Source organism: Dromiciops gliroides, chromosome 3 (assembly GCF_019393635.1).
Source record: "Dromiciops gliroides isolate mDroGli1 chromosome 3, mDroGli1.pri, whole genome shotgun sequence".
Taxonomy (NCBI): domain Eukaryota; kingdom Metazoa; phylum Chordata; class Mammalia; order Microbiotheria; family Microbiotheriidae; genus Dromiciops; species Dromiciops gliroides.
This window is the reverse complement of record NC_057863.1, coordinates 634,519,394-634,542,682: the sequence shown is the minus strand read 5'-3', so window position 1 is coordinate 634,542,682 and position 23,289 is coordinate 634,519,394. Positions and strand designations below refer to the sequence as shown.

The following is a 23,289-nucleotide window of genomic DNA, read 5'->3' as shown; positions in this document are numbered from 1 at the left end:
TTGGAAACCTTAAAAACGCTATGTAAATCCTATTATGATTATTAGCTCTCACCTGACATACGCTGTGTGACCTCGGGCAATCATCTGCCTCAGTTTCCTCATCTGTAACATGGAGGTTGCCTTGAGGATCAATTGGGAAAATATGTGGAAAGAAAGCGCTTTGAAAACCTTAAAGCGCTATGGAGGTACTGTTACTCTCGGCAGCTGACATAGTAGATGCTTACTGAGTCCAGCTCTTTTTACAGAGGAGCAAAGGGAGGGGGAGGGTCTTCTGACCCCCCAACTCCCGCTGTCACGAGCCAGGGTCACGAGCCTCGGCCTCTCTCGGAACCATAGTCCGGCTGCGTTACTGAGGGGGGTGGGCTTCGCGGGGGTCGCCTCTGGACAACTCTGACCCGCTGTGGTTCTGATCCTAAACGGGGGGGGGGGGGGGGGGGGGGGTCGTGGAGGCCTTGAAGGCCGGGTTAGGAGGCAGGCCTTTTATCCTAAGGCCGCGGGGAGCCATGACGGGTGTTTGGGCGGAGAAGAGAGGAGGGCTCGCTCTCGCTGTTTTCTTTTTCTTTTCCCTTCAACTCGTCTCTTTCCCTTCCTCGGAGACCACAACCCTTCCCACGTTCCCGCTTAGGGTCCGTCATGCCCCTTCTCTCCATCGATGACTCCAGGACCGTAAACAGGAAGTACTCTGGAAACCAGCGCGGCCATTTCCGCCGCTAAGGGATTGGAAGCAATTGTGACCGCGGAGGGCTAAGCCAATCACGGCGCGGGGCGGGAGCCGAGGAGAATGGCCGCCGCGGGGGCAGCGGCCCCCTGAGCCAATCACTATGAGCGAAGGGGCCAGTAGGCCCAATCACGAGAGAGCGAGGAGCCGGGGCCAATAGAGGGGACGGGCCCAGCTAAACCAATCACGGGAGGCAGTGAGGTGAAGTCAGTTTGTGGGCCGGGCAGGCAGGCGGAGCTTCATATCGAGGGGCAGCTGGAAGAGCCAATAGTGGGGACGGCGGGGCGGGGCGGAGCCAATCACAGGAAACGTAGGGGCGGGCCGGGGCTCCTCTCGGCCTGCCCCGGGCCCGGGCCGGCTGTCCCTGACGCTCGGGCGTTCCCGGCAGTGTCGAGAGTGGTAAAGGCGGACATGCTGCAGTTGCGGGATTCGGTGGACTCGGCCGGCACGAGCCCCACGACGCTGGTCCCGACCCACAGCGGCGTGAACGTGACGGGGCCGGGCGCGGGGCTCGGACCGGGCAGCGGGGTCGGGCCTGGGGGCAGGACCCCGATGCGCCAAACGCTGTGGCCGCTCAGCGTGCACGACCCCACGCGCCGCGCCCGCGTCAAGGAGTACTTCGTGTTCCGGGTGGGTGAGAGGGCGGCGGGGAGCCCGAGGACCTTCCCTCGGGAACGGGGCGCCGCCCGGGGAAAGGGGCTCCGCGCAGGGCCCAGGGCCTGGGGTCGTGAGCTTGACCTTCCGGGGGCTGGGGTCGTTAACTTGACAGTGACCCTGAGGTCGTGAACTTGACTTTTCTGCGCCTGGGGTCAGGCTTCCTCTGACGTCTTTCATATATTTGTGTATTTCACTATAGTCAGTTTCCGTTGTATTTGGCGTACCCCGTATTCAGTTTTATGCATTTAAGGCGCTTTGATCTAGGGTCCGAGGGGCTTCCCTTTTGATCCCATGACCCCAGAGTCATAATAGCATTAATATAGGTTTGGACAGCCTTTTTTAAATAATCCCTCGTTTGATCCTCACCACTGTGGAAGGTAGGTGCTATTTCCCCTACTTTTTACTTATTATGTTTTTACAGATGAGGAAACTGAGGCAAAGAGAATTTAGGTGACTTGCAGGAGGCTGGATTTGAATTCGGGTCTTCCTGTCTCCTGCCAGAGGCCTTTGTCCCTCCTCCTTCCCTCCTGCTGCCTTTGCTTGTGATAGTTTCCCCCCTACTCTATGGAAATCTTTCCTGTATCTCAAGTCAAGACAGCAAGCATTTAGTAAGCACCTGCTGTGTTCCTGGTACTTGAAATAAGGGCTTTTAGAATGTGAACTCCTTGAGGGACTTTTTGGGTTTTGGCACGGAGGAAACTGACTGACTTCTTAGTGATCAAACGAAGTAATGTTTGGAAATAACTTTGCACACCCTAAAGAACTGTGTAAATAATTGCTTTAGCTGTTCTAAGTGTCCCCTCTCCTCTTGTGTAGTACGCTCTCCCTCCTAAATTCCCCTCGGATTTACTCCTCTTTGCTTACCGTTGTAGCCATTCCCAGTGGATCCTCCTGGAGTGCTGGCCTGTTCTTTTTGTCTCTGTAGTCCCAGCCTGCCTGGCATGGGGCCATTGCAAATAAAAGCCTGGATGGGAGTGCTGGCTCCACCACTGACTCCCAGGGCGTAAGGAGAGGCCAGGCCAAGCCCCTTCTCTTTGTTTCCTTGTCTGTAGAGTGAGGAGGGGGGTGGATGATGAGGTCCCCCTCTGGGCCCTAGAGCCCAGATGATGTAAGGTTTTTAAAAAGAGCCTTCCCCATCCCCACCCTGTGCAGCAGGTAGTACAAGGATTCTGCCCTTTATCTGGAGAAGGAAGCTGAGACCCCGCCAAGAGTAACAATAACAGGCAGAATTTGAATGTAGGTCACCCACCTCCCACAGCCAGTCCTCCTTTCACAGCACAGTGATACGCTCTGGATGCTGGGCACATATGTGTGGCAGAGTTCCCCTGCTGAGGGCAGCCTAGCACGGTGGTAAGGCCCTGACAAATCCTCTCATGCCAGGGCCTCAGAGGAATCTCTTACTCTCCCAACATTGGCTCCCAGACAAATCAAACCAAGTTGTAAAGAAGGCGACCATCTGTGGTGGTAGCAGGAACGCCTTGAATTGGCTTCCCAAGTTGTAAGTCTGAAATCACATGTGAGTCCACTCCTGTTTTGGGTTTGAGTGGCCAAAGTCGCAGGATTAGACCCAACAGGTCCCTGGATTCCCAAGCTCGTGTGCTTTGGCATTGGCCAGGCTGCTCTGCTTATTTTCTTTTTTTTTTCTTTTTTTTTTTTTTACATATAAGGTATTTTATTTTTTCCATTACATGTAAAGATAGTTCTCAACTTTTGTTTATACAGGCTTTACAATTTCAGATTTTTCTCCCTCCCTCCCCTCTATATACACACACATATATATATATATATACACATAATAACATTAATCCTATTTCTGCATTAGTCCTGTTATAAGAGAAAAAATCAGAGCAATGATGAAAAACCTCAAAATAGAAAAAAAAAAACAACAGCACCATAAACAAAAGAAATAGTATGGGGGCGGCTAGGTGACGCAGTGGATAAAGCACCAGCCCTGGATTCAGGAGTTCCTGAGTTCAAATTTGGCCTCAGACACTTGATACTTACTGGCTGTGTGACCCTGGGCAAGTCACTTAACCCCCATTGCCCCGCAAAAAAACAAACAACAAAAAAAGAAATACTATGGTTCATTCAGCATCTATACTCCACAGTTCTTTTTTTTTTTTTCTTGGATTTGGAGATCCTCTTCTATCATGAGTTCCCTGGAACTCTTCTGTACCATTGCATTGGTGAGAAGAATATAGTCCATCACGGTAGATCAACACTCAATGTTGATGATACTGTGTACAATGTTCTTCTGGTTCTGCTCATCTCACTCATCATCAGCTCACACAAGACCCTCCAGGTTTCTCTGAACTCCTCCTGCTCATCATTTCTTACAGCACAACAGTATTCCATTGTATTCATATACCACAACTTGTCCAGCCATTCCCCAATGGATGGGCACCCCCTCAACTTCCAATTCCTTGCTACCACGTAAAGAGCAGCTATAAATATTTTTGTACATGTGGGTCCCTTTCCCCTTTCCATGATTTCTTTGGGAAAAAGACCTAAAAGTGGTATTGCTGGGTCAAAGTGTATGCACAGCTTTATCGCCCTTTGGGCATAATTCCAAATTGCTCTCCAGAATGGTTGGATCAGTTCACAGCTCCACCAACAATGAATTAGTGTTCCAATTTTTCCACAGCTTCTCCAACATTTATTATTTTCCTTTTTTGTCATTTTAGCCAATCTGATAGGTGTCAGAGTTGTTTTTATTTGCATCTCTCTAATCGTTAGAGATTTATGCTCCGCTTATTTTCACCTGTGGAAATGGTGGCCTCTACAGGATAGGGCCCTGCCCCCTCTGTGGTACCCAGTCCTGGTTTTCCCTGGGCTTGGATTGCAGCTTAGGGCTGGGGAGGCGAGGCGAGGGGGTGTGGTCTTTTAAGAGGTCTTACTTTGTGAGAAGGATGGGGATGGAGATGCATGGTGGCAGAGGAAGCCACCTAACCCGTGAATGTGGGAATCATGATCCTGAATGTTTTATGAAACATTACTGGGATGCACAACCACACACACACTGGCTGTTCGGGGCCATCTCCTCCTGTCTGAGGAAGGTGTAACCTCTGTTCTCCTTTGTTTTGTTCAAGCCTGGCACCATTGAACAGGCTGTGGAGGAGATCCGCTTAGTCGTGCTGCCCACGGAGGACGGAGAGGTGCAGGGTGTGTGGCTGCTGACTGAGTAAGTGTTATTGGTGGGAAGGGACGCCTCCAAGCTTCAGTGCTTTGGCATGCTTCTCATAGTGAAACTGTCTCCACGAATGCAAGTTTCAGGGACTAGTAAGTAGCAAAAGCTTGGGCTGAGCAGGGGCATCAGAGGACAATTCAGGGGTTCTTTCCCACCTAAAATTCCACTTTTTTTTCCCTGTTATAAGGAGCATCTGTCTCTGCTAGCTTAGACGCTGTAAAGGTGCGGGGAGGCCAGTGTACATAGCATTTCCTTAAAGAAGATGGGAGCTTGTGTTGAGGATACTGGCCTAGATGTCTCTGATTGTCACTTGTGTTGAAGATAGAGCTGTTACCCATTACTTGAGACAAGGCGGAGCCTTGGCCACACCTCCCAGATGGAGACAGCTCTACCGGCCTTGTTGAACAGCTAACCTAATGCCATTTCTTCATTTATCTGGGGGCCCTTTTACAGACTTTTGGGGAAGAGTTACAACAGATGACTCGTTTTCTCTGCCTCACCAGGGTTGACCACTGGAACAATGAAAAGGAGCGGCTGGTTCTCATCACAGATCAATCCTTGCTGATCTGTAAATATGACTTCATTAATCTACAGTGCCAGCAGGTGGTTAAAATATCGTTAAATGCAATTGATACCATTTCTTATGGAGAGTTTGAGTTTCCGCCTAAATCACTGAATAAGTAAGTTCAATTCATGGCATTTAGTAGCTCAGAATTAAAATTGAAAGCAGCCAGGCACATTTATTATTGGGGAGCAGGGGTGGGGTTGGTCTTTTTTAGTATTTTGATGTAACTACATTTCATTTCGTTTCTTTGGTAATCCTGTGTATTTTTTTTTTTTTCGGGGCAATGGGGGTTAAGTGACTTATCCAGAGTCACACAGCTAGTAAGTGTCAAGTGTCTGAGGCTGGATTTGAACTCAGGTACTCCTGAATCTAGGGCTGGTGCTTTATCTACTGTGCCACCTAGCTACCCTGCCCTGTGTATTTTATTTTGTGCTTGTAAGACCATGATTTTGGGGGAGTAAGCCCACAGGCTTCACTGCCCTGCCCCAGAGGGGTCCAGGACACAAAAAAAGGTTAACCTTCAGTCAATATGATAAAACCTTTGCTTTACAGCATCAGCAGATGGATCTTGCACATTGTAACTACAGTAAAGGGAATAGCCTTAGAAGGAATTGAGAAAATATAATTGTCACATGGTCAGATGGCTTGAATTTTTAAAGTCTCTAAAGAAGAAGCGTTTTCATAAATCTGTGTCAGCATTTGTACTTTAAATTTTTTCCACTGAATCCTATTGGAAGTAAAAGAGGCAAATTTGACTCCCCAAAATGCAAATAGCTCTTCCTTACCTTGCACAGTATTGTTCGCTTTCTGACTGCACAAGAATGTTTGATATTGTTTGGGGGGGAAAAAACTAATTAGGTATTCTGACCTCAGATGGTAAGCCAGATAATAACTACACATAATGATGAGCCATGGTAACTTTAGAGAAATGTACTCTGTTAAAAGAGGCCAATGGCCTGAAATTAAAGGGGGCTTTTGGCTTTAGAGGTGTCTGCTTCAGCAATAGTCACTTGAAAGAGCATTTTGAATAGAAACAAGTTACTTTTAGACCTCATTAAAAAGAGATTGTGAAATGAATTATAGCTCAGGGCTCTAGTAAATTGATTTTAATGCATTAAAAGGTTGCCCATGTACAGCCAATCCATTATTTAACTCTTGCAGTGTATCTTTTTTCTGGCTTTAGAAAAGAGTATTGCATTGATCATCACAGTTCTTGGAGCAGTTGAATTTGAAAAAGAGGCAGACACTTCTTGCCTTAATATTCTTTACAAAGGATAGATTCTCGTGGTAAAATGTTTAGTGGTTTTTAACTTCCTTGGTCTAATGCTATTGCCTTAGAGGTATTTTGGAAGTCATAGCTATTTAAACATTAATGTGTTTCATAGGGTTGAGTAGAGATTTGGCCAGAAAACTCTTGGAAAGCTAAGACCAGCCAATATTTGTAGCTAAATACCAATAGGACAACCAGAAACGGAAGTTAAGGTTATAAAACTGGGGGCAGCTAAGTGGTGCAGTGGATAAAGCACCAGCCCTGGATTCAGGAAGACCCAAGTTCAAATCCAGCCTCAGACACTTGACACTTACTAGCTGTGTGACCCTGGGCAAGTCACTTAACCCTCATTGACCCACAAAAAAATCCCCCAAAAATAAAGTTATAAAACTGTCGTTCAGAATTTGAGTCAACACTGCACTGTATTGACTCAAGTAAAGGAGCCCAAGAAGTATCAGCAATTTAAGCTCGACCTAAGGCATTTTAATTAAATTGAGCAGAATTAAAAGTGCTTAATGTAGCTACCAATAAAGGCCACTAATCATTATTATTATTTGGAGCAAGAATGGATTCTAGATTATAAAAAGACGGGGGGGGGGGAGTTCACTTAAAATATGGAACTTTTTATTTTTTTCTGTTATGCCCATTAACTTGGATGCTCTGCAAAGTGCGTTTGTGTCCTGCTATACAGTATGTGAGTGATCTTTTCCAACTTCAGGCGAGAAGGTTTTGGCATTCGAGTCCAGTGGGATAAGCAGAGCCGGCCCTCCTTCATAAACAGATGGAATCCTTGGTCCACAAGTCTGCCTTACGCCACTTTTATAGAGCATCCAATGGCAGATGCCGATGAGAAGATTGCCTCCCTCTGCCAAGTAAGGGAAACCTCCCCCTTGCACCATCACTTCTCGCCAGACCTCCTGGCAAAGGGCCTCAAGAAATGAAAAGTTTGGGGCAGCTAGGTGGTGCAGTGGATAGAGCACCAGCCCTGGAGTCAGGAGGACCTGAGTTCAAATCCAGCCTCAGACACTTAACACTTACTAGCTGTGTGACCCTGGGCAAGTCACTTAACCCCAATTGCCCAGCAAAAGAAAAAAAACAACAACAAAAAACAAAGAAATGAAGAGTTTGCTTCTAGGCTAATGCTAGCAAGGACTGGGAGCGTTAGCCCACACGATTCAGTATCACTGAGCACCCTCAAGAGGTCACACAGCTAAGTTTAAGTTCAGTTACAACGTGGCAGTCATGAGCATAATGAGAATTTGTAGCTCATCACAGTCCCTGCTCGAAAGGCTTGGGCAGGGATGATTCTTGAAGGAATCACACTGGCTGGCATCCCTCTGTTAGAATGTTCCCTCATCAGATTCATCTTCCAACTCTTGGGAGGTAGGGTTTGTTTTTGGTTTTCCTGCTCACTAACCTGCTTTCTTCTTTTCTTTAAAGTTGGAAAGCTTCAAGGCTCTCTTGATTCAAGCTGTCAAGAAGGCCCAAAAGGAATACCCTTTACCAGGTCGAGCCAATGGTGTGCTGGTCTTGGAGCGTCCTCTCCTCATCGAGACATACGTGGGCCTCATGTCCTTCATCAACAATGAGGCCAAGCTCGGCTACTCTATGTCAAGAGGCAAAATTGGGTTCTAAACTTCTATGTTCCAGTCCTCTTGCTATAGAAATTGTCATTTGGGTGTTGTGACTGTAAAGGAGATCCATCACCTGCAGCAAGGTAGATGGAGGACCCAGGGTAGGCTTCTAGGTAAAGGATATGTCATGGAGACTCATCTCTAGGGTTGTGGATAGTAAAATGAATTACAGACTTCAGATAGCGGTCACTCGGCAACAATACACGCTATCCACAAAGGGCAAATTGAATGCAGTTGTCAGTTGTATTAGCCGATATTTTATTTTCTAATTACTTCTAGTGCTTTTTCTTGAGTGTGTGGGTTTTGCTTCTTTTGACATTTCCCAGTGCACCCTTCCCAGCGTGTTCATAGAAAGGTCAGAATGACTCCACTTAAAATATAATGTGATGTTAATCCTATATGAGGGGAGGTTCCGAATGTCTAGTGCCTGTAGCCACAAATGTTTACACTTAGTGTCAATTTTAATATTTTTTAAAGAAAAAAACTTCATCTTTTTTTTTTTCCTTTTTAAGAAGCCAAATGCAAAAGTAGCCAACAGACTGGTCCACCTTAGCTGGACTGAGTCTTTGCCTTTGTTAGCTACTGTTGTGAATGACAGTAGTTGTTTTGTAAATATAAGTTTGGTCTGAAGTCAAACTTTTTCTAGAATGAATCTAAATTATGTTAATATTGATGCTACCATAAACAGGCCCAAAGAGGTTTATGGGGGTAAAAAAAATCATTTAAGACAATTTACCTGGTTTTATTAAGACAGTCACCTTGATAATTCTTTGCACATGATTTTATTAACATATATGCTGAGTTTTTTATTGCCATATGAGTATTTAAAAGGGAATTGGTTCGCTTTGCACTCTTTAAAGGCCTCCTAAGTAACTCATGTCTAATACGGTTACCCATGTTTGTATGCAGGTCAGAACACTGCACTCACTTTAGCCAAGCTTTGGTGTCCTGCTGTGAATAATACAGTTGAAGATGATAGCCTTTTACAAATACATTATACAAATTGAATTATTGCTAGACTTGTTAGAAGAATGATCGTATCTGCCACAAAAAACAACTTACTGTTGATAAACTTTCCGTGCTGTCTGAGCAGCCCCTTGGCTGGTGTGTGCGTGCATATGTGTGTGTGTGTGTGTTTGAACACTTCATTTTTAGTTGTTAGTTTGTCAGATGACTGGCATGTGTGTATCTGGAATGCAATATGCTGCATGTCCAAAATAGAAAGACCGTTTGAGAAAACACCTGTGTGTCAAGGTTCTGTTTTGAATCCTGTTAGAAAAAACAACTGGCTTTACTGACGCTCCTCCTTTTCTGACTCTGGGAACATATTGGAGGGATTCACTTTACACAGATACAGACAAAAAGGCATATTACCCCCTTGGCCAAAAAGTAAATATGTGAGTGTCCAATGATAATTTAAGGTTTATGATTTAACAGAATGTCTGTATACTTAAAAATGCCCCAAACCGTAGCCGCCCAATGTGTTCCTTTGCAGAGAGGACAAGCATGTGCACCGGCTCTGGCAGAGGTCTAAGATGCCTAGCACCTTAGGACAGACATCTGGCCACTGTTAGTATACACCAAGGTTACTCAATAGTCTGCAATAGTGTTTTTAGATACAACTCTTGTCACAACTAATAAGGAACTTTTCCAGTTCTTTAACAAGATAAAATGCTGTTTGACAGGCTTTCTCTGATGCTGGGATGTAGTTTTTGTCAGACTTTTCTGTGACAGCCTTAGATTGGCAGCAGCTCACAAGGCTAGTGACATATCCAAGAGAATGAACAGTGATTATAAAAAGAGAAGATGAGGGGGAAGAGATGGTAGGAGCTGGTGTTGTGATCCTCTCAGCATGTTACCTTGATATTGAGTGGTATCCCAGAAACAATGGAATATGCCCTAAGTTGATCTTAATGGAAAAAAGGCACATCACATTGCTTTGTGAATTTTTGAGTCTTTATTATAATAAAAATTCAGTTTTTTCTATGTGACATATGTACAAAGATACTTCACTGTAGAAAAATATTTAAAATCAAGGTGTTATTTAATCGCCCAAAGATTTGATTCCCACCTTTGTCACGTGATTTTCCCCCCCAGTACAAAACAAATGTGTATTGGATTTCTGACATAGCAGCATTTATTCACCCAAACTGTACATATCAAGGAAGTTCTTAAGATTTGGGGCTGTAATTATTTAACTCCTTCATTTTCCAAGTAACATAAACACAGCTGATCTTTACTCAGGAGGGCCATGGAGTCCCCGCTTTGGTGCCAGCACAAGGAAAGTATTTGAAAGTCACCTGGAGAAAGTAAAAAAGATTCACAGTAAATCAGCTTGGGCACCAGCTCTTTTAGTTACCAGAAAGGGTCCTCCGTTTGTGACACAAAAAATAACTGTCTATAATTATCTCCACTCACCTTCTGCTGGCACCTGTACGGACACACAGCCTGCCGGGGACCACAGATACACTTGGCTTCTCCCAGTGCACACAGCCAGCCGGGCCTGCTGGGGATCCCACTGAAATGAACGGATGGCTGAGAGGTGTTCTAACACCACAAATAATTTCAGCTTCTGTACATCCCAAATCCAAACAGCATTGGGGATGTTATCTAGTGGAAAGAAGAAACTTTATATGCACACACATGATAAGACCATGTTCATTCCATAGTTAAAGACCATTTCTGTTTAGTCCAACTCTCTAAATGTCCCTGTAGAATTAGGAAGTTAAGAGCTAATTGTTAGTGGCCACTAAACCACAAGGGCTTTATTTTGCCTCAAGATAATAAGCAATTTACAATGTTTACTGGACTAATTCCTCCCTCTGGTCCACCATGTTTTACCCCCCAGTGGGTAGTCAACAAAGGATGTGAACGCCTAAGTCCTGTTAGATCCCACAACTGAATTCATTTTAAAAACTCTCACTATTCTCAGTGAGTTACAAAATTAACCTTTCCCTTGGTAGACAGCAATGGCTACTCTTTCCCTCGGGAGCAATGGATGAAAAAAACCCCAGAAGAGAACATTCTCCTTGATTTGGTTCTGAGAAGGTTCACAAGTGGTGAAGGATAATAAAGTTCACAGGGTACCAACCATTTCTTGTTGCCAGGAAGCAATTGTCTGGACTAAATGCTAAGATTCCTACGCCAATTTTAGGATTTGGTCGATCAGTGACAGGTTTCAATGTCTGTAAAGAAACTGGAGATGAGACTACCTCATCTAGAAAAGAAAAAAAAAATTTAACTGGATCATGAAAACATCTAAACAATGTCTAATTTTTGTTTAAAAACAGTGCTAAACTGAAAGGGAGAAAAGGAGTCACGGTTTCTAAAAGAGAGATCCCTCTTGCCCCCAGCAGAAAACAGTACAGAAAAGTAATTACAGATAAACGAGAAAAAGATGTTTCCTTTGAACTGCTACACTTAGACACACGGCTCAGACAACATCTTTACAGATGTGCATCTTTGTCTCACCCCCAAACCATGGGCTTAGAGAGCCTCAGCTTACTGAGTCTGCAGTTACTAATGAACAGAAAATACTAGTTACACTAACTACAGGAGTTAACCTGATAAATCTATAAAGAAAAGCTGATTACATACTTGAATGAAAACACAGCAACCAAACTGAACAGAACAGTCATCCGTAGCTCAAATATCTTTTTCGTTTCTCATTTCCCTGTCCTACCCTAATATGTCTTCGTTTGCAGCTGGTTCCCCAGTTAGTCCCCCATTTCATCTACAAGCTGAAAAAGAATCCTGAATTATCTAGTATGATCACGTCATTGATCAGAAGATAGAAGTCAGGGAAATCCACTGACCCAAAGTCTTCCTTCACTTCCCACATCTTTATCTTTTATCACGTACAGATAGGCTTTGTTTAGCCAGACTGAAGCTGCTTCTGGCTGATCCGAGAACAATTTCGGTTTTCTCTCCACTTCAGAATACCATTGAGGAAAACCTGAGGTAAAATGTCACTGAACAATGTGGGTCTTCACTGCACTGTTGTGTCCTGTGTGCAAAGCATATAAGGCACAGACAACACAAGATAGCTGGTCTCCACTGAGCTAGAGAGGTAAGCCCGATTGCAGGAATCAAGGAATATGTGAAATTTAGGGGGGCAAAAAGGTCTTTGGTGAAAAAAATTGAAAACTGTTGGAGTGCGAGGCAACATTTTCAAACATTTAGGTAGCCACTAGGAATAAACTGTGGGGACCCTCCAAGTTGGCAGAGGAGAAGGAAACAGAGCACTCCCTCATTCCTCTGCAAAGACGCAGGAATCACAGCAGACCGAGTCAACAGGGAAATCCAAGTTAACAGCCCAGGTTGGCAGAAGACGATGCAGGTCTGCAGGGGAAGGAGCATGCCATGTTTGCCTCCACATGCATGGGCCAGAAGAGGTCCCAAGTCTGGCAGGAGCAGGAAATGGTGCCAATCTATAGTTCTGTCACTACCCAATTGTGGGTCACGGGTCCAACACAGATGGAGGAGGGAACCTTTGGCTAGGGGTAGTGGTTCAGGGCGAGAAGAGATGGCAAGCTGTGAAAAGGTGCAAGTACAGGTGCAAAGAGAGCACAGCTGCGGCAGCTGTAACCACAGGAGCAGCCAGATGTCTCAGATCCAGCCCCAGCCCAATTTGAAGCTTGCAGCAAATACCGAGGCAGGAAGCCCAAACCAAAGGGGAAACCTGAAGTTTAATTGCTCCATGTTGCATGAAATAATTCCAATGTGCAAGTAGAAGACTAGAAGAGGAAGGGGAAGGGGAAGGGCAGAACTGACCCCTGAAACTGACATCTGAACTGGTCAAAGGAGGGAAGCATACACATACACCCCACACATACACACACAAACACACACAGAGTTGGGTGCAAAGACACATCTTATTCAACAAGGAAATGAGAAAAGAGAGATTTGAAGTAAGGGGGACAGGGGAAAAGCTAGATTACAGGAAGCATTAGTCTTAACCAAAACAAACTCTGGGTTAGGGAAAGAGAAGAGGGGGGTGAAGAAAATTGCATCAAAACTAGAATAACAGTATTGAGCACACTCATCTCTAAGTAACCTCTTCTTTATAAAGAGGAGGCAGGACACTGATCCATGCAATGGACCAACTACAATTCCAGAGAATCCATGATCAACCACATCACCCGCCTCCTGACACAAAAATGATCAAATCAGGGTATAGACTGAGATGTGTTTGTATATACATATACATATATGTATGTATGTTTGGACATGGCCAAAATATTTTGGACACGTGGGACTTTATTTTATTTGATTATGAATACCAAGTACAAGGATTTTGTTTTTCTTTTTCATTAGGGCATAACGGGGCTGGAGGGAAAAAGTGGATTTTCATTAATTGAAAAAGACAAAATTAAAAGTGTAGATTGAATGCAGCTATGATTAGAAGGGGGAAAATTAACTTTAAAAATATTTGTAGCAAGTTTATCTCATAAAGGTTTCATTTCCAAGATATAGATTCAAATTTATAAGAATAAGAGCCATTTCCCAATTGATTAGTAGTCAAAGGATATGAACAGGCAGTTTTCAAAGGAAGAAATCCAAGCAAATCACTAATACTATTGATACCTCTGCCCAAGAGGGTACAGAATACTCCCAAACATTCCCCGGCCATTCCCTTGAGAAGTTCCCAGGGCCCAGCCCTAACAAAAAGTCTGAAGTCAGGAATTAGCCTATCATATGGAAAAGTGTTCCAAATTACTAATACTTAGAGAAATGCAAATTACAACAACTCTTGAGTTTCTCCCTCACACCCATCAGATTGGCAAAGTTAACAAAAAAGAAAAATGACAAATGGAGGGGCTGCCAGGAAACAGGGCACATAACTGCCCTGTTGGTAGATCTATGAACTGATCCAGCCATTCTGGAAAGCCATTTGGAACGACGCCTCCAAATTTCCTAAACTGTGAATGTCTTTTGACAGAGGTATCACTGACAGGTCTAGATCCCAGGGAGATCAAAGAAAGAAGAAATGGAGCTCTATGTACTGTGATAAAATAATGGAATTTGGCAGACGTCCAGGGGTCCCACCTGATTTAGAATTGTTTGAATTGGGTGAGAATGAGAAACTAAGTACCTACTTAAGGATGATTGGATGGGGACCACACCTGGCTAGCCCTGAATGCTGTTGTTCTCAGAGGCCATGTACTACTGACATCAGCAAGATACCACTCTCAACCAATCAGCTTGAAGGACCTCCTCTCTGGGGGAGGGAGAGAGGAATGAGGAAGTAGATGCTCCCTGAGGGAAGGAGCCTCTTTTTTGATGAGGAATAGGTGTGTGACCGCAGGGAGACAGAGAACAGGAGTCCCCCTTGTCGTTTGGACACCGGCTTGGTGGTGAGAGATTTCACATGGGCTGCTAGGAAAGGAAAGGTTTCTGTCTCTCTGGCTATACCAAATAGATCCAAGTTTTAATAAATCTTTAAAAGCCTAAACTCTTGCTGAATTTATCAGTGATTTTAGCCAGCTTCCCCCCAAGACTGGGGGGGGGCAGATTAGAACCCACATTTAGATTTTAAATAACAGAGTACAAAAATGCTTATAGAAACTCTTTTCTGGTGACAAAGAACTGGAAACTTAAGTGCTTCTCCACTGGAAAAGAGCTTAACAAATTATGTTATACGAATATCAGTGTGCCATGAAAAATGAGGAAAGGGATAGTTTTGGAGACATTAGGAAGGCTTATAGAAGAGACACAGAATAAAGGGAGCAGAACCAGGAGGACAATTTTTATAACAACAACATTGTAAAGTCTTGTTCAAATATGAAATGCTTAAGATTTCTGATCAATGCATTGGCCAACCATTATTCCAGAGAACTGATGACGAAGTAGGCTCTGACCCAGGCAGAGAGGAGACAGAGAGACGCACATACTTTTACATAGCAGGCATGGGAATTTGTTTTGCTTAACTCCAGGCTTTTGTTCTTTTTTCCAATTGGGTGAGAGGAGGAGATGAAAAAAAAATGCTTGTTAATTAAAAAAAAAAAAAGGAATGTTTAAAAAAATTTCTCCCTTTGCTTCTTACATTTACTCTCTGTGTTGAAAAGAGAACTGGCTGCTGCTTTGGTTGGTGGGAATGGAAGATTCTCCATTTCTAAATTTTGTGACTTCTCTGTTTCCTTATATACAACCTGAAAGAAGAAACACCAAAGTTTATGACAAAGACAATGAAACTTAGGAGATAATTATGTAAAAGTCTTGTGATGTATAAAGCAAACAAATGTTAGGGACAGTTATTACTGCTAGTGGTAGAAAAATAAAGAATTGAATCTTAACAACATAAAAACATATCAAATAATGCAAGAAATGGGGCAGCTAGGTGGTGCAGTGGATAGTGCACCGGCCCTGGAGTCAGGAGTACCTGAGTTCAAATCTGGCCTCAGACACTTGACACTTACTAGCTGTGTGACCCTGGGCAAGTCACTTAACCCGAACTGCTTCACCAAGAAAAAAAAATGCAAGAATTTCCTCTTACGGACGAAGCCTTTTAGATTCTTCTACTAGGATAGTGTTCAATGATATCAGAAATGGGGCAAATCATTATAGTAACTACAATATTGTGGTTTTTCCTAAGTCTTAACACTTTTTAAAAGTGAGTACTATATAAGTGGCAAATCTTAAAGTAGCCTCAAAAAAACAAGGTCAAGAATAAAAGAAAAGCCAATGCTAGGCCAACAAATAAGACCCAACAGTCAGGACAGGATGAAAGACTAAGTTAGGAAGACAGTTGCCTCCAAGATAGATGTGAGGAACCAAGAGCACTGAAGCTCAATGTTATCAATGACTTCTGTGTAAAAGTTTCAACATAAAATCTTGGGAATTTATGTATATATATATATATATATATTTGGAAGAAGGGTGTAAAGGAGGGCAACAGGCACAGGCAGCTGTGGTTTTGTAAGAAACCAATAAGGGGGTAATAGAAAACCTATTCAAACAGGTCTTTATTGAGTTCATCTGGAACACCAGGAGCAGGAATGTAAAGAGGTCTCAGAAGAAACCAAAGATTCCAAGGATTAGGAGAAGAGGGTTAAGGAGCTAAAGGCTTGGCTAAATCTGTCACATTTCCTCTCACAACCTGACCCTAAGCTAATCCAAGGGGTTTGTCTCAGAAGTTGCCAAGAATCTAATCCCCAAATCAAGAGATCTGCTTTGAAGGATAACTGACAAAGTTGTGTATCTATTCTGGCCTGTCATCTTAATCAGGACAGGGGTCTCCCTCTTTGCCAAGGAAAGGGAATGGCCTTGCTAATCAAAATCCCAAAGCTGGACAAATTCAGGGTTCTGGTAAAACTACAATTTTACATGAAACATTCATACAGAAGATCATTCAGAGATCAGCGTTGTTGCTGCCACACTAGAAGTCAGAGAGTAACTGCAACTTTCTCTTTTCCAGTATGGCTTCACTGGTGAGAAACTGGTCTTGGGTCAAGACCTGGAGGGCAGAAAAACCAACAACCAGGAGTCCAAAACCTGCAATTTTACACATAAAATTGCATTACCTTTATGTGAGTCAGCTCATCTCCCCTTCTTTACCAAAATATATGGCAAACCAACAAACGTGATTTAAAAATGAAAATACTTTATGTGAGCAGTAACTGTGTGACCTTCCACAGTTCTATTCTAATGCCTCAGTGTAGGAGGGAAGGGATCCTATGGTTTTTTTTTCTTTCTTTCTTTCTTTTTTTTTTTGGCAGGGCAATGAGGGTTAAGTGACTTGCCCAGGGTCACACAGCTAGTTAAGTGTCAAGCGTCTGAGGCTGGATTTGAACTCAGGTCCTCCTGAATCCAAGGTCAGTGCTTTATCCACTGTACCACCTAGCTGCCCCCGGGATCCTATGTTTTTAAATGCTACACCATTGGAGCACAAACTCTGGTAGATTTTAGCAAGAGATAGGGGTCTACCCTCAGAGGACTCTGTGTGCCTGGTTAAGTGCAGGAAAGCTCATGTCCTTTTAAGAGGCTACCCACCAAGTCAAAAGTTTCTCCAATAATGGCTACTCATATAAAAACATGGCAGACTATCTGTCTTCTTTGGTGGGGACTGGAATCTATAAAAATCAAAGACCGCTGCAGTTTTCACCAGCAGCGTAAATCCCAGACTTACTATCTTGGGGTTATTAATGGTTGCCGCATGTCCAAGTTCTGTAATCATCTTCCAAGTCACATGGTTAAGAATCCGCACCTGTCAGAAGAAACGAAGTCAGAGCTGCTACTGAGCTCTAAGCAAACTCACAGGAGGAACTCTGGATGTTTCACCTGCGTGTGTGCCCTACCTTTTCATCGTAGCTTCCGATGGCCAAAAACTGGCTGCTAGGGCTCCAGGCTATGGCCTTGATACCCAGTGACCACTCATATGCACAGTACGTGGACAACAAGCGGCCATCCAAGGAATACAGCAGCATTTTATACTACAAACAAGACAATTCAGAACTCAGAACCGTTCAGACAAGCCATTACAAACGATTACACACAGTGTCATGAAGCAGTAATTATAACAGCTGGGCTTTATGTGCCGCTTTACAAAGCCTTTCATCTGAGTCTCCCGACAGCCCTGACGGGGAGGTACCCTAGCTATTAATATCCTTTTTGTACAGCTGAGGCTCAGAACCTCGATGACTTGTTCATGGCCACAGTGAACGGCAGAGGCAGATTCAAGCCTAGTCCAACAGTCCATTCCTTGTCAGTAATTTATACCAAGTATAGGATGTTAGACATTCATTTCCTTTTCAGCGTGATGGAGAAGTTAAGAAAATGTGGACTTGCCATCCACTTGGGAACTATTCTGAGGCTCTGCCAGAAAGGCATAAATCCTGCTAAGCTGGAAGGCTTCTTATAGGCCTGGTGAAGGTCTGCTTAAAAGCAGCCACCTGTAAAATCCCCTAAAAATAAGTGTTTTCTTCATACCTCCAAACAACTGTCCCAAGCTGCCAGCACACATCCATTTGGAGCCCACTCAATCCCAGCAAGATCTTGGGTATCTGTGTCAAAATGCTTTGAAAGAGAAGAACATGAGGGAGGGTGGGGGAGGGAGGAAAGAAAGAAAGGCTTTAGAAGATTTCTTTAGAATGCAAACTCCATGCAAAATGATCATTCAAACTTGCATAGCATAACAGATCACTGAGTCCTAGCCCCTCCTTCTAAAGATGAAAAGCCTGGGGCCTAGAGGTTAAATTATTTGCTGGGGTCACAGAGCTAAGAAGTGTCTAAGGCAGGATTCGAAGCCAGTTCTTCCTGGCTTGGAGTCCAGAGTTCTAGCCCCTGGTCATGCTGCTTCTAGTTTTTCCCTTAGCCATTCACAGTAACACTTAAGATTTCCTTAGCATAAGGAAATCTGTATCCTAAATATAGCTTCCGGGGGAAAATAACTCTTCCCTACATTCAAAAAATGTTTTCTGGATGCCTACTTCTTTTATCTTGACATGTCATCCACCTCCAGAGCTGAACCTGCTTGTAACTGATATTGTTACTGTGCCAGCGGTCATTGCTTTTTTTGCTAAGAGCCAGGCTTCATTGCCTGTTTTGCAGAGCAGCATGACAACTCTTCCTAGTTCCGCTGTTGTGGGCATCTTTCTGTCTAGTGTCCTGGTTCTGCTTGTTTCATTCTGTATTGGTTCAGAGACATCTCCCCACATTTCTGCCCATTCTTAATAAGCATTTCCTCTCTGCTATAATCACCCAGCCCATTCATACAGAGGCGGTCAGGGTGGCGTGAGGAAAGCTGGCCAAGGAGCCAGGCCTTGCTCCAGGCTCCATCCTGCCACACAAAGGAGCCTTCTGTACAATGGAATTAGAGGCCTAGGCCCTAACTCGACATTCATGTGCCACCCACTTTGTTTCCAGGTCTTTGTGAAAAGTCCTGCTAGGGCTATGTTGGTACCCACTGAACATTTATTTCTGCCATTGCCCTTCTTGAGGTATATGATCAAGGGTTGTATAGTGGTGTCAGAGCGCATAGAAACACCTGAGTCCCTTTCCTTCCATAAGTTCAAATTGTTTTACAGAGCTTTAGGAAAACAAATACCTCCAGAAATGCAAATTAAAACAACTCTGAAGCACCATTGCACACCTATCAGATTGGCTAAAATGATAGAAGGGGAAAATAACATGTTAGAGGGGATGTAGAAAAACTGGGGCACTGATATACTGTTGGAACCTATCCAACCATTTTTGAAAACAATTTGGAATCATGCCCAAAGAATTATAAAACTGTATATACCCTCTGATCCAGCAATAGCACTATTTGGTGTTTCCCAATGTGATCAGGGAAAAAGGAAAATAACTTATATGTTCTAAGATATTTATAGCAGCTCTTTTTGTGGTGGGCAAAGAACTGGAAATTGAGGGGATGTCCATAATTGAGGAATGGCTGAATAAGGTGGCATATGATTGTGATGGAATACTACTGTTCTGTAAGAAATGACAGGCAGGTTGATTATAGGAAACCATGAAAAGACTTGCATGAAGTGATACAGAATGAAATGAGCAGAACCAAGAGAATATTGTTTACAGTAAAGGCAACACTGTCTGAAGTGTTACTGTGAATGACTATTCTGAGAAATATAAATATTCCAAACAACTACAAAAGACCTGTGCAGGAAGATGCTCCCCACCTCCAAAGAAAGCACCAATATATAGAAGTATGCATTTTATAGTTGCTCACACACACACACACACACACACACACATGTCAAATGTTGGCCTTTTCTATTGCAGGGTTGGGAGGGAGAGAGGGAGAAAGCTTGAAACTCAAAATGCAACAACAAAAAAATAAACCAGAAATGAAAACAAATAGCTCTATCAATACTGTCTTTCCCATGCCTTCTCCAACACTCAGTGTTTCTCAGAGTCTTTTATAATTATTAATTTGGATCATGTATTCACATGGTCATATATGGTTTGCAATTCTTTATTTGACCTATTCTAAAGGGGAATGGCTCATGGTCTTATACACGTATATCAATTCCTTATGTATCTTGGATAGCAGACTTTTTTTAGTGATATTGGAGACATTGGGTTTTTTTCCATTTGTTTGTTTCCTAATTCTATCTGAATGGTGCAAAGGCTTTTTACTTTTATGTAATCCAAATTATTTCTCATATTTTTTCTACTTACCTCTAGGATTTGTTTAATTAATAATTCTCTCCCATGCCAGTCATGAAAGGTTTTTAATGACGTTTCCTTTTATAATAAGTTGCCTATCCACTAGGTGATTATTGCAATAGATTGAGGGGAATGTTAGTCTAAGCTTAATTTCTACCAAACAGCATTCCTAAAGTTCTTGTAAAATAGAGAGTTCTTCCCCCAATAATTTATATTTGTGGTTTAACACTTTATCAAACGCTGAGCAACAGATGCTTCTGGTTATTGCTTATCTAGTCTATTTCACTGATTTATGTTGCCAATTTAATTACTGATTTAAACCAATGATTATAGTTAGAGGTCTAGTAATTCAATGCTCTCTTCATTTTTTTCATTATTTACTCCAAATGATTTTATTATTATTTTGTCTTACTCCCATAAAGTACCCCTGTGATGATCTGTTATAGCCCTAGGTCTATATTAATTAAATTACTTTAGGTAGTAACATCATTTTTATTGCAGCAGCATAACCCGACCATGAATTGAACCTCTAATTAAATCTTTTATTGAGGAAAAGAGTTTATAATTATTTTATGTACATGCTGTATATGGCTTAAAAGACTAACTGCCAGACTTTTCAATACATTTTAAAAGCTATTTTGAATGGAATGTTTTATGTTTTCCTGGTTCTTTTTTATATTGTATAGAATGCTGATGATTTTTAAGGATTTCTTTTGTATCTTGCAACTTGAATGAAGCTACTAATCATCTCAGTTAGTTTCTTTGCTGATTCGCTAGAATTTTCTAGGCAAACCAAGGAGTCATCTTCCTTATTTTGATGTTAAGACCTTTCACTTCATTCTCTTGTCTTATTGGCATAGCCAATACATGGCGGGAAAAGAAACACTTTTGCTTGACCCTTTTGTTCTGGAAAAGCTTCTAGGGTTTCTTCCTAGCAAAGAACATCAGCTCTTACCTTTAGATGTTGTCTTTTAGTAACATTAAAGAAGGGATCTTTCCATGCTTTTGATTTTTAGTGTTTTAATATAAATGAGAACTGTATTTTTCAAAGGCTTTTCCCTTATATAGTTAATCACATGGATTTTGTGTTTACATAATTACACATGCTAGTCATTTTCCTAATTTTGAATTATCTTTGAAGTCTTAGTATGAATTTATCTTGGTCACAGTGAATTACCTTCTGGCTATACCATTCTAGTCAAATTGACATGATTTTATTTAACATACTTAACATCAGTATTCATTAGTGAAACTGGTCTCTGGCTTTCCTTCTCCAATTTGTCTCTGCTTGGTTTGGGTATCAGTACTATATTTGTCTCAAAATTAATGCTTAACTGTTGAAGATCACCAAGTTAGCACTATTTAATTTGTTGCAGTAAATGAATAATCTATATACCTAAACATAAGCTATAAGATAGCAGCTATGACATAAATGTCATAATTTGTATACTAATAAGAAAAAGTAAAATCATTCCATTTTGAACATTTACAACCTCTTCTATAGCAGTATGTTCACTTTATAACCAAGCAGAATTTACCAATATGTGGCAGTGCAAATATCTGAACTAAAAAGTCCCTAACTCGTAGGACTGTAAAATAACTACCTAGTATAAATCCATCCTAACAGCTTAGCCAGAAATGTCTCACCCTCAGGAGCTGCCAGTCGCTGCACACAAAGAGGCTGATATAATCTTTGCAGTCGCGCCTTTCTGCCAGTGCCATGTAGCGGCCATCCTTCGTAAAGCTTATTCCTATCAGAAGGATTAAAATTTAGTGAATTTGCGAGGAAGAGAAATGTAACCAGAGGAATAATTTTCTGCAAAGAATGAAAAGAAGAAAACAGCAAAGGAAGGGAAAATGACAAATAAAAATGTCTTTAAACAGTGGGTAACCCACGGTACTTTCTAACCAGGCCTGTGATTTCGGTTGTCCAGGCTGCTCCTGGTGAGAACTTGCCTTCTTTCAAGTCAAGTGTCCCAGGGTCACCAAGAGGCACAGTGATCTCCTCGGGGCAGCATGGCCAGAAAGCACCGGGGTGAATCTGGAAGCCAGGTCTTCCTGACTCTGAGTTCACTCTCTATCCACTACAACACGCTGCCCTTCTTACTGTACGTGAATTTCCAAAGGTTAAAAAACTGTAGTAATACAGAACAAATTATACACAAGGTGGAAATGAGGACAAAATATATTTCAAGGAAAGCAAACAGCCCATGGCAAAGATGGAAAGATGAGAGGTGGAATGTTATCTCTACAGAACACTAAACAGGCTAAATGAGCTAGAACTGGCTGGATTCTTCTAGGCATATTCCCCAAAGAGGTCAAAGAGTCAAGGAAAAGATTCCTCCAGACATTTTTTAGCAGCATTTTTATGATAGTTGTTGTTGTTTGTCCTTCATTCCTGAAGAAGACCATGACATTGAGATGATGTCATGGCTTGCAGTGAATTAGATTTAAATGAGGCAGGGCTGTGCAAGGTCACCAACCTCACTCTACTCCAGAGCCATCTGGGTAACACTGGTAAGATATTTATCAGGACGACTGTAAATGGCCCCAGATGTTTAAGGCAATTGGGGTTAAGTGACTTGCCCAGGGTCACACCGCTATTAATTTCTGAGGTGAGATTTGAACTCAGGTCCTCCCAACTCCAGGGCCAGCGCTCTACCCACTGTGCCACCCAGCTGCCCCTTTGTGATAGTAAAGAACTGGGAATAGTCAATGGGTAAGTATCAAGCAGGAATGCCTGAACTACTCCAGTATGTTCACTCAGTTGTCCAATGATGTCCTTCTCTCTCCACTCACTCAGCCACCATCCAAGCTGAGGCTTTCATCACCCCTCACTAGGACTACTCCATTGGCTTCTCTGCCTCCAGTGCTCTCTCCCACTGCAAACCATCTTTCACAAGTCACCAAATTTGCATCTTAATGAGTACGTTTGATTGAGTCACCCAATTACACAACAGTCTCTGATGGCTCCTTCTTATCTCCTAGGATCAAATATAAACTTTTTTTTGGTCATCTGAAATAGAAGTCATTTCAAATATAACAAAAATGGAAAATATTGGACGTTGATGGGGATGTGAAAAATCTGGGACACTAATCCACTGTTGGTGGAGTTGTGAAAAGATCTGGAACAAT

At 42.7% G+C, this 23,289-nt stretch overlaps 2 protein-coding genes across 4 annotated transcripts in view; one reads left to right on the top strand and one right to left on the bottom strand.

Annotated features, from left to right (window-relative positions):
- Positions 1–1,038: 1,038 nt before the first annotated feature.
- Positions 1,039–9,272, top strand: TPRG1L (tumor protein p63 regulated 1 like). Its single transcript, XM_043993077.1, has 5 exons — positions 1,039–1,348; positions 4,465–4,556; positions 5,066–5,242; positions 7,116–7,269; positions 7,838–9,272. The coding sequence occupies exons 1-5, from the start codon at positions 1,130–1,132 to the stop codon at positions 8,030–8,032; spliced, it is 837 nt and encodes a 278-aa protein (XP_043849012.1). The 5' UTR covers positions 1,039–1,129; the 3' UTR covers positions 8,033–9,272.
- A 709-nt stretch (positions 9,273–9,981) lies between these two features.
- WRAP73 (WD repeat containing, antisense to TP73) overlaps positions 9,982–23,289 on the bottom strand; it is a 38,166-nt gene continuing 24,858 nt past the window's right edge. The window contains exons 6-13 of one of the 3 annotated variants that reach the window (XM_043993076.1): positions 21,802–21,905; positions 17,959–18,045; positions 17,328–17,462; positions 17,159–17,236; positions 15,077–15,182; positions 11,123–11,248; positions 10,450–10,549; positions 9,982–10,331 (exon numbers count right to left, since the gene is read on the bottom strand). In XM_043993076.1, the coding sequence (XP_043849011.1) occupies positions 10,328–10,331; positions 10,450–10,549; positions 11,123–11,248; positions 15,077–15,182; positions 17,159–17,236; positions 17,328–17,462; positions 17,959–18,045; positions 21,802–21,905 (740 nt within the window). In that variant the 3' untranslated portion in view covers positions 9,982–10,327. Of the gene's footprint in view, positions 10,332–10,449; positions 10,642–11,122; positions 11,249–15,076; positions 15,183–17,158; positions 17,237–17,327; positions 17,463–17,958; positions 18,046–21,801; positions 21,906–23,289 lie in introns of all 3 variants that reach the window. The other 2 variants (XM_043993074.1, XM_043993075.1) reach the window with 2 other exon arrangements.